Source organism: Drosophila busckii, chromosome 3R, assembly GCF_011750605.1.
Source record: "Drosophila busckii strain San Diego stock center, stock number 13000-0081.31 chromosome 3R, ASM1175060v1, whole genome shotgun sequence".
Classification (NCBI taxonomy): Eukaryota; Metazoa; Arthropoda; class Insecta; order Diptera; family Drosophilidae; genus Drosophila; species Drosophila busckii.
The window spans coordinates 994,864-1,006,422 of NC_046607.1; the positions used below are offsets into that span (position 1 = coordinate 994,864).

General features: G+C 41.1%; 1 protein-coding gene across 1 annotated transcript; it reads left to right on the forward strand.

Moving 5' to 3' along the window:
• Positions 1-8,957: 8,957 nt before the first annotated feature.
• LOC108601620 (phospholipase A1) lies at positions 8,958-10,953 on the forward strand. The gene is made up of 2 exons (XM_033294231.1): positions 8,958-9,436; positions 10,098-10,953. Exons 1-2 carry the CDS (start codon positions 8,958-8,960, stop codon positions 10,870-10,872), a joined length of 1,254 nt encoding a protein of 417 aa, XP_033150122.1. The 3' UTR covers positions 10,873-10,953.
• The last annotated feature ends 606 nt before the right edge of the window (positions 10,954-11,559 follow it).

Sequence of the window (11,559 nt, forward strand, 5' to 3'; positions counted from 1 at the left end):
AATGTCCTTATTGATTTTTGATGTAAGGAGAACCGTTGTAAATTAAATATATTAAAATGTATTTGTTAATAATTTAATAAACAGCAACTGCAGCCCTTGACATGTCAGTATCTTGTGCCCTGGCCTCTGGTTCGTCGGTTATTGAACTCTGCGATTGTTTGACGACAGCAGCAGCAGCAGCTCTCGCAGCCAGAGCAAGGCTAAGGTTGGCTTCCTCTCAGGGCGTGTCTGGATGGATGGCTTTATATGTGTGGGAGTATGTGTGGGTGTGTCTGCGTCTATGTATGGCAGGTAGGTTGAGTAAAGACATTTGTTAGCGCGGGTTGCTAGTGACCCAGAAAATGTGCGTATTAAAATATTTTGTTAACGCACTTAATGTGGAATAAAACAAGTTGGGGGCGAAAGTGGATCACATATGACCATTAAAGATGACCCCTAAGGCCACAAATAAATATTCCAGTCGATGACATCAGCAAAGCTACGACGGTGCCACCTTCAAATTCTAATTCGATTAAGCGCACATACAAGTGCCACCCACCACCCACCATCCACCACCCACTACATCCCACATTAGTTGCGACAATTACATTAACACGCATCACAAAACAAAGTGTTCAATAAAGCACAGAATAAAAGATGCCTATGACTGCAATGCGCACCAAAAGACTAGCCCAATAGAAATCAACATTTTCTTCTTGCCGGCAAATGAAAGACAAGATCGGGTATAGTTGCCTCTTGGCAATACGCTGCGTATGCGTAACTCTATGCTGTTACTTATGCGACAGCTTAGTTAAATGTTTTTTTGACTGTATTGTTTTTGCTTCAGATCAATGATTGTTGTAATTTAAACAAGAGATGTCCATGATGACAGGAAGACTCAAACTGCAGCCATCCACACTTACTCTCCGGTGATGGTCGACAAATGCATTTCAAATGATTGCTAAAGCCTTTGCGCTTAACAACAGCAGCAGCAACAGCAGCAACAGCAACAACAACGACAGCTTAATACTTGAAACACCTGCAAAACAAATTGCTTGGATTTGGAGCACACACAGTCTCTTTCTCTTCTTCTCGGTTGCAAAGAAAATCGCAATTGCATTTGCCACAGTGCGCATTAACATCAATGGCAAAATGCGCCGCTAAAAGTTATGTAGGTACAAAACTGTAAATGACAAAAGGGGGGAAGGAGCAATCATTTCATTGAGTAAAATGCCACGAATTTAATACAAGGAGCGGGTGGTTGCAGGCAACCCCTTGCTACACACAGATATGTCCATGCTGCTAGCAGCATATGGAACAACTTTATTGTTTTTACATTTTGATTTTAATGGTGAGTTGCAAGGGCGGAACTGACGCCAGGGGAGTGGGCGCTGGCACTTGCAACAGCTCGCAAAGTGCACGTTCAACGATATAAACGCATAAATTCAGCACGCCAGCGACTAGAATAGCGGACGACAACGGCAACGACGATGTCGCTTGGAAATGGAAATGTCTATATATCATAGAGCAGCCAGTGCAAAGCCGCTGTAGGGGCAGCTAGTTGGCAGGCAGGCGAATGGGTGGGTGGTTGGTTCGTTGGTTTGGATTGGGATGGGTGCGCTAGCCTGGAAGCGACTGGAAAGCCACCCCCGACAAGCATACAAGAGATACAGAACGGGAAATCTGCTTAGCATATTCAAAAGCGGGACTGCTGTGGAACAAAAGTGAGAGAGAATTAGCGTGTGAAAGAGAGGGTGAGAGAGAGAGAGATAGATAGAGAGAGAGAGAGAGAGCTTACAGTTTTAGCTGGCTAGCAGGCCTGCTGGCCGACTGACTGTAAGCGAGGCATGCCTAGCTCTGGATAGCCAACTGGCAACCACCCTTGTCGTCGTGATTGGGGGAGAGTTTTGCAATTGGAATGCGCGCGCAACCCTCGAATATGCGGATACTGCTGCCTGGTGACGGCAATGAGAAATCGTTTGCTCGCTTCCTTGGTTGCCTTTCAGTCAACTTTGGGTTTTCGTACGTGCAATTTCGGAACCGGCGCAATAACGGACCGTTTAAGCACGGCTTCGCAGAATAATTTTAATTAAATACAATTGCCAAAATGAACCCAAAATATGAAATTTCTGTCAAGTGAATCAAGTGTTTACACTAAAATCGCGGCACCACTGCAAAAAGGATACCGCTCAAATTCAAATGGACCTCTTTCTAACGCTTGCCAGTGATATTGTCCTGTCACAGCAGTATTGTTTAATTTAACATTTCGTACTGCTGAGCCGGGGCATTAACATTGTTGAGTGTCACTAACCACCAACCAGAGTTTGAGAATATTGAAAAGCAATCCGGCCCACGCACACACACACCCACATAACAAACCTATATATGTACATACATATATGTATATGAGACCGGAAAAATCAATTTTCCATTTTTAATTCAAATGCTAAAAGCGACGAGCAAGCTCTGTACACTTACATATAGGAGAACAGACTTTTCGCTCTCTGCGCGCGTGTGTGTGTGTGTGTGTGTCTGAGTCTGAGCATTTGTGTGTATGCGTATGAGTGTGTATTTGATATCAGTGCCATAATGGATAAGCAGGATGCTGTAAATCAGCAGATAGGCTTGACACACAGATAGAGACAGCAAGCAAAAGAGAGAGAGAGGCAGAGGTAGAGGCGTAGGCAGAGAAAGAGAATGAGAGAGCAAACATGTACAACATGGAGAGAATGTCAAAGAGAGAGAGAGAGAGAGAGAGAGAGAGAGAGAGAGAGAGAGAGAGAGAATGTGTGTGTCAGAGAAAGTCGGGAAGTAAGCAAAATTGTCGAGTATACATAGACATGACTGATAAAACGCTTTAGCAACAGATACAATGCTTGAAATCACATTTCAACACAAAGAATGCTTTTTAAATGAAATATGTAATTGCAGAATGCCAGCAAACTTCCAACAAAATTTATAAACATCTTGCAAGTTCTGCTTGTTGATCTGCTCGCTGTTCAATATTTAGGGGGTGCGACCGCGCCCATGGGCGCAACTTTAGCTAAGGGGAGTGGGACGTCCGGCTTCAGTTGCCAAAATGTTGCCACTACAAAATGCCGGCTCTGCGACGGGCCGCCCTTGATGTATAAATTTCCATTTCCAGCGACCTGGGATGCTTTAGCTGCTGCTGCCACTGCAGCAGTGGCACAAAATAAAAGATTGCTTTTCGCTGTAAGAAATACAAACGCAACGTAGAGTGCAACCCTTAAAAATATACGACACAGAGTATTAAAGGGCGTGAGGGTGAAGCGCAATGCGCATACACTGCCAAAAAATACACAAAAGATGACAAAGATTTGCAACAACAAAAATATATTACGATGTACATACGTTTTTGGCTCTATCAGCCCGCTGAAAAATGAGTCTCGATGCAGCTTGGACAATTAGGGTTGCATGCCTCAGACTCGTCCAAAGGCTTTCCTCCCTATTGTTATTGCTGTACTGTATGCATTTGAGACGACTGTGATGCTGCTGATGATGATGTGGATGGATGAGGATGAGGATGATGATGATTATAATAAGGGTTCCGTTTCCGATCTGTTGCCTGCTCTTAAGCACTTGGATCAAAGGATGTATGCAATGTTTTTATTCGAGAGTGTGTGTGGAGATTGTGTGCCATTGCTAAATACTTCGAAATTGGTTAAGCGTTTGTTCTGTTTTTTAACAAATTGACTACGCTTAATTGTGCTCGAGGTAACATAATTGTTTCAACAAACTTTCCCCGTTTTGTGCTCACTCTATTTTGTGGTTCCTGTTCTAAGTGATACCCGTGACTGTGTGTGTGTGCGTGGGTTGGTGGGTGTACATCGCGTCTCTAGTTGGATGGGTTGTAACAGGTTTGGTTCGAGATTAATATGCAATTTAATATGCATTACTGTAAAGTGGTTTTCATTATTATCAGTCCTGTGTCGTTTCAAGCATAATGCAATCCAAAATTTACTAATTAAAAACTAAAGTCAATGTACTATGTACAAAAATTGTTTGTGTAATTTATGAATGTATCTTTATAGATAGCCATGAATGGACACGTAAAAGAATCTATTTAACTATATATGTGTTTCAAATCATTTACAATTAATCACTTCTTCTTCATAAAAATTATTAGTTTGAAAATAGTGTTTTCTGATATTAAGTAAGGTGTTCCAAAATTTTCGAAAATTTTGCTGTATTTTTGTATTTTAATCTATTAGTTTTTTATGCCTAAAATATATGTGAGTAAGACTTTTAAAAATCTGCAGCTCATAATTATTTGCTACTTTTTTCGGACAATATATGAAAAGAATTTGTACTATGCAAATTTCGTTTTTATCTTGTTCCTCAATTTAATACAAAAATAATTCTGTATTTTATTCTGTAATCCTAGAAGTACACTATTTTTTTTTATTTATTAAAACAATAACTAATAGCTTATGTATAATATAATAATGGAGAATGCCTCTAAAAATGTACTCTATTTGTATGTATATGAAAAATAAACAATTAATATAATTCGTATCAGCAATGAGTTGTTATGCATAAAGTTTATGCTCTTTGGTACATTACTTACTTTACATTCGTTGCAGCTTAAGCCAAATTTTATATACACTTTAGCTAGAAAGCCACAACAAACTTGGCAAACAAACTGGGAGACATACTGAAACGCAGGAGAAGTAGATAGAAATCAAACCCGATCTACTAAGGGGAATGAAGCTCTTGTAGTCGCTCGCACTGCTGGGCGTTGAGTGGGCGGCCTATATGCTTTTTAGTAAGCAACAGTACAACTTCTGATAACGCCTGTTATATTTTTTGCAAAATGTCAAAGTAAAATAACAAGGAAACGTAGCACACACGCACAACATGTTGAGCGGGATGAGATCTCTTAAGAATGGCAGACGTCGGCACAAGTGACGCAAATAAATGTAGGTGCTTGTGCGGCCTAAGAGCGAATGCATGTGGAAGTGCAGTAAAAATGCTAGTTGCCAAATGCAAATTGTCGGTGGTTTTGTAAGCTTATTAAGTGCTTGAATGTGCATAAAAAGCGCAGCAGCAGGCAGAGGAGGAACAAAGGTGGCAATGCAATGCAGTCAGTTGAGTGGGCCACTTGGAAGTGGGAGTGAGTTTTAAAGTGACGGCAATGAAATAATGAAACCGTGCAACGGGACATAATACGTTGTATATAGTTCTTGGATCTTGGCAGCGAGTAATAATTAATTAAAATAAGGTGTGACAAACAAACACCAACGCACTAAACTAGCTCAAGTTTCAAAGTAAATAAGCTACTCACATAACTTTAAGGATGTTTGTGTGTGTGTGCAAGGACATTTTAGCTAGCAGCAGCTCATTTTTATGCAAACGACGGCAGGACTGAGAGCTGATGGGCTAAGTAGTCGCATCAGACAGGAAGAAATAACATACACGCACATAGCTATACACACACACATATGAGAGACAAGTATGGGAGACGGGGACATATGCTGAGAACGTTTAGCTGACTGCAGCACAAGTGGCTGCTTGTGGCTGAAGTGACTGCCGCAAGGATATTGCGCTCACTCCTTGGCGGCAGCATGCCGGATATGCTCCTTGTGGAAATTGAGTGACAACAGGCAGACAGGAGGGGGAAGCTACGCGATGGATACAGTGGTTAAACATAAACTTAACTGCTGCTGGGCCAGAGTTAATAATTATTTATTTATAATTAGATGGCTGTGCAAGCAGTGGGCGCCATTTTGGCAGCCCATTGGAAGCCCAACTCGTTGCGAATTTTGCCTCTTCTGGGAGTTTCATCCCCGACTAACTCTACTCTGGGAAGCGTAATTGAATTTAATATGCTTGCTGCGGGGTACTTGGAAATTAAGGCCCACATGGCTTGGATGCCAGAGATTCTAAAGTATATGCAAAAGTTGTTAATAATGTTACTTTGCACTTAAGAGGGCGATATAGTTTATAGCATAACATATTTTAAAAGCATATCGAGCTACCTAAGAGTTACAAAGTAGTACCAAATTACAAAAAAAAACCCCAACATTTTAATCAATTTTAATGCCACATTGATTTTTGTCAAAATCGAAATAAATGCGAAATTTATTATAACTTTGTGGTGAACATGGGCACGCCGTTTATTTACAAAATTAAAGTGAAGTGTTGGCTAACTGTTTTTCTTTATACAAAAATCTATTGATTTTTCTATCGAGTGGCCAAGCGTAACGCCAGTGCTGGCGCGTTCTTTGCCCTAGCTAAAAAACGTGAGTGTTGCGCAGTTGCCCTTGCTAGATGCTGAAATTTCTGCAGTTGGGTAAACGAACATTCATGTTTCGCGAGTTTTGTTTTTTAAGAGAAACAAATACAAATACTATTTGTATCTAGAGCTTATGCTGCCGACTTATTCGAATATTTATCAAAAAAAGCTAGATTCGACATTGCGGCTTGTGTCTTGACTAATGTTAAAAACATGGAAAGTGAGCACTGTTAAAAAGAAAATGAGACATCGAGTGCGCAAACCCTATTCGAGTTTCAGTCAAGTTCGGTTCGTGGCTTTGATGAAAATTGGTTGGGTTACTTGCTTTGCGTCTGTCCTTGCGAAGATTAAAAGCTTTTCAAATAGTTATTTATTTTATATTTGCTAGTAACCATTTGTCGTCACATTTTTTTTGTATTTGCTTGCGTTCCAAATAAAGAATGAAAACTACTTATAGGATCTTGCAAAATAAGTATAAGATGTAAGCGATAAATGTATCTTACTTATCAGCCAATAAGAATATTTCAAGGAGCCGTTTAGCTGATGTGCCCAATTCGATGGGGCGTGCTTTTGTTTATATTGTTTTGCAACAAAAGCATGCCTGAATCTGAGCCTGAGTCAGCTAAACTATGGCACTAAGGCATAGGCGCAGTAAACGCATCCTGTTCAAGTCACAGGATGCAAAGTGAAGAGGCGCTTGAGAAATGTTTTACCCAAGGCAAAGTAAAAAGCATAGAATACCCAGGAACGAAAGATACATGCAGAGAGAGAGAGAGAGAGGTAAGCGCTTGCATACGAACCACTTGTCTTCTAAATGCTGACACCAGGCCGGTTCAAGTATGTTGCGGGAAAATAGTCGAGCGGACTCAAGCAGCAGTGCGGCATCTGCCCAGCCCATGTGCAAGTCACCCGCATCGTAATAAAAGTCACTTGAGTGACATATTTGAGCCTGCAGCTATACGAGCTTAAGCAGCAAGTAAACAAAGCGGCTTCAGCTCAGCCTTTCTAGGCCCACCCCTCGTCCTTCTTTGCTGTTGGCCGTTTTCAGCCGCTTTTAATCGATTATGATGACAAAGCAGCCCGCCGTGTTGCGACAATTGTTTGCCGCAGCAAATCCTGTCTGAGAGTGTTGCATTGCAATTCAACAAATGCAATACAATACAGCTACATTGCAAACAAACATTGTACATTGAACTTGCCGCCTATCACATTCTGCGGAGCCATCATCAGCAGGGCGGCGCGGAGTGGAGAGTGGGATTCGAAAAAAATGAAAATGCCCCTGCCTAAACAAATTCATATTCAATAAGCACTTTTTGATATCTCTGCAGCAAAATCCTCAAGTGCACCCACCATATACATTTTGTTTCTTTTTATGCTTGTTACCTTAAGGGCGCTTAACACTGTTTTTGCTTTCTGCTATCGTCACGTTTTTTGCCAGCAGATCAGCGATAACAAAAAATGCACATTGTTCCGCTGTTTGCTCGATTCGGTTCCTCGCTCTGCGTCATCCTTAAATTAGCCACAGGAAATGCACGTGTTGGATATCGTTAAAATGGCGGCATATTAATAATATTTGCCTCGCACCTTGTCATCGCAGCAGCACGTCTGTTTTACGTATTTTCGGAACTTACCTGCAAATATAAATAGAGAACATACATGAATTCAGATTGACAGAGAGGCATTTAAGTCTAAATAGATTATGAAATAAGCAATAAAGCGTTAATGCCTTATATGGCTAAAATTTGAGCAAGAAACTCTTGTGCCAGATACTCTTTAACAGTGAATTAAATTTTCCAACGCTAAACGAGTTGTCCGAAAATTCGGTACATTGACCTTTCCCAATTGACAAGTGCTAAGTATCGAAGCCCAGCAAAACTTGGTCAGTAGCACATTGATTGCTGTAGTAATTTTGTTGTCTTGTTATGCTCACCCACAAATCAAACGCGCACTTATTGACTCAACAGATTAGCAGCTAATGAGTCGCATAAGCGTCTTATGCTTCTTTCTATACTATACTATGTATATATGTTGTGTGTATTTTTTTTCGTGGCTTAACAATTTCTGCTTGTTAAGCAGTAACTAAAGTAAAAAGCGTGAAACGCTGAATATTAATAGCTCGACTTCTCTGCCAAGTGGATTTTTGGTATTCTGTTTGCTTGCGTACTGCTTGGCCCAAGAGAGTAATGTCGACTTGAGTGTCAGTAGTTAATCTGCGTTACCCCGTAAAGGTGCTGCGTACACTAGCTTAGGCCCGGAATATGTGAACCAAGTCAGAGGATTTCCTTTTCAGCTTTTCATACTCGCGTTCTAAGCATACAATGTGGTTGTTACGATTACTTTGCATTTGTGAGTCAGGTGATTGCTTAAAATTTGCAAACTGCTCCAGTTCCTTTGTGCCTGTCTAATGCACTTTCATTTGTCAGTTTGTTTGTGGCTTACTGCAGCAAAATTACAGCAACCCAAATCAATGGCCAGCAGACCTGTGCTAGTGAACGATTTGAATCATGAGTTTGAAGAGATTCGTTGGTACGAGTACGCTGATTATAGTGCACAGCAAGAGCAAGAGCAACAACAGCTCAATGCAGACAACAATAATTTGTTGCAGAAGTTGGAGGAGGCAGAGAAGGACGGCGAGGAGGAGAACAAGTTCTTGCGGCTGCTGCTGGCAAAGCAGAGGCCCGCAGTGCAAGTAAAAGTGACAAATGAAGTGGAAAGTGCTATGATGAGGGCACAGTCTAATAGAAATGGGCCCAACAATGACAAGGCTGACACACGAAATGCAATGCCATCAGCCAACGACAGCAGCTTAATGAGCCCCAGCACGTTGCCAATATTGGAAAGGCATAACTTTTATAGCAGCAGCAGCAGCGGTATCATCGCTCCCATTGATGGCCAACAGCCCATTGCCAATGATGAGCAACTATTGCGACTGCAGGACTACAATTTACTTTACAATGCCGAGAAGCAGACATACTTCCAACTGCACAGCCTCAATCAAGTTCAGGCCGAGGGCGTGACAGCCCAACAGCAGTCTATCAATCGCCGCTTACAGCAGGTTGTGGGTAACACTTTGACCGCTGCTTTTGGCCTTAATGCATATAATGGTCAGCAAGCTGCTGTGGGGATGACCACACAAACAGTTCGACTCTATGATGCTGTCTCCTTGCGACAATCACGCTTTAATCCTTTCCATCCAACACGGTAAGTAAATCTCATATTATTGAAGGCTTGAAGCCGTGGCTCTAAACAATTAATTTCAAGAACGAGTAAATCTAATTAAAAAGGCCCCATTTTTTTTACTTTACTCAAAGTGAAACCCGTTTCGTGTCGTATATTTCCAAAATTAAATCAAAGTCGAACTTTCGAATTCGAAATGGTCAAAATAATTTTAAAATATAATACTGTACACTTGCAAAAAGGAAAAATTTAGAATATCGCTTTTAACTATATTAAAGAAATTTTAAAGAAATTTAATAATAATAATTTTTTGCCTAAATGATTTTCATTTGATTGCATTTCTCAACTTTCGAACAAAGTTGGATTTCGTTGAACTCGATTGGTCTAGTTTCAGATTGTCAAATTTGATAATACAGCAATAAATAAAATAATGAGATGGATCAACATCGAAACCAAAATGATTTAAATTGAACCACTTTGATAAAACGTTTTTGGACAGGATTTGGGTTAGGCTCCTAGTTCTATTTGTACATACTCATTATACATTAATAAACTTTTATAACAGTTTCAACAGGATCCATTCGAATGGGAATGGGATTAGTGGTTATTTATTAGTATGCTTCCTTAAAATTCATATGAATAGATTTAATTTAATTTGATTTGCATGGTTTTTTTTTTTTGGCAGCATCATCATACATGGATGGCTGGGCAATGGCCAGGCGAACATCTATAGCTATCTGGTGCCAGCGTATTTGAGTCTGGACAGAGGCAACTATAATGTTTTTACGTTGGACTGGGGACGTGGCGCCATTGCCGATTATGTGACTGCCAGCTATAGGGTGAAGCCAGTGGGTCAGGTGTTGGCCAAGTTTGTGGACTTTCTGCACGAGGAGACGGGCATGCGGTTTGAAGACTTACAATTAATTGGCTTCAGCATGGGCGCGCATGTGGCTGGTCTTGCTGGCCAGCACGTGCAGACTGGACGTGTGAGCATTATACGCGCCTTGGATCCGGCCCTACCATTCTTTCGCTACGCCCAGGAAAAAGAGCGACTCACAAAAGACGATGCGGACTATGTGGAGGTGTTGCACACCAGCGTTGGCAGCTATGGCTTCGATAGACCCCTCGGCCATGTGGACTTCTATGCCAACTGGGGCAGCAAGCAGCCGGGCTGCTTCTGGCACGAGTGCAGCCATTGGCGTGCCTTTGCTCTCTTGGCGGAAAGCCTGCAAGCTGCCTCCGACAGTTCCGGCAGTGCCGACTTCGAGGCTAAAGGTTGCCAGCCGGCGGAATGGCAACAGCTAACTCGCCACAAATACTGTCCACAGCCAACGGGCAAGCATCTGCATATGGGCGGTGATTTGGCTGGACTATCAATGAAGCAGTTGGGACTGCGGGAGGGCGTCTACTATTTCGAGACCAATGCAGTGCCGCCATATAGCGTTAAGGAAATTCCATAGCATGCGTAAGTCCGTGATGAGTGTGTGGGAAAATGCCAGGAAAACGAAAAAATAAAAAGGCCAACAACAACAGAAAAAGCAACAGCATAATGAGCAAATGTACAGCGCGCGTTTTTATTTCTAATTAGTAAGTGCATTTGAATGAGTGGTTGTACATGTGTGTGTGTGTGTGTGTGTGTGTGTGTGTGTGTGTGTCTGTGTGTTGCACATTTCTAAAAGCTGCGCAGTAAAATTAAAAAACGCTGCCATGTGTAAAATGCTTTTCATGCCAGTCACTGGCATAAAGAAAAACTACCAACAAACATGTGCAAAAGACCAAATCAACAACAACTATGAATGTATGTGAAGTATTCTCAAACATACACATAAAGTTTTGGACGGCATTATGCGAACATCAGCAGCAAAAAATATCAGAGCGAACCTCTACAAATTTCAATACGAAAGTAGTTTATGGAATATACATATATCAAACATTCATGGCTCAGGTAGTTCTTAAAAGTTACCGTCAATTTTAACCGAAAATAAATTAATTAAATATTGTTTACAAAACAAAACTCAAAGCGTTGAAAATCTCAGTCTTGTATTTCAACAATGTTAAAGTCTCGATTTGAATAAACATAAAACATATTTTCTTACACAGAAAATCACATAGATGGAAATTATATCGGCATGTTTCTAGGAATGCAT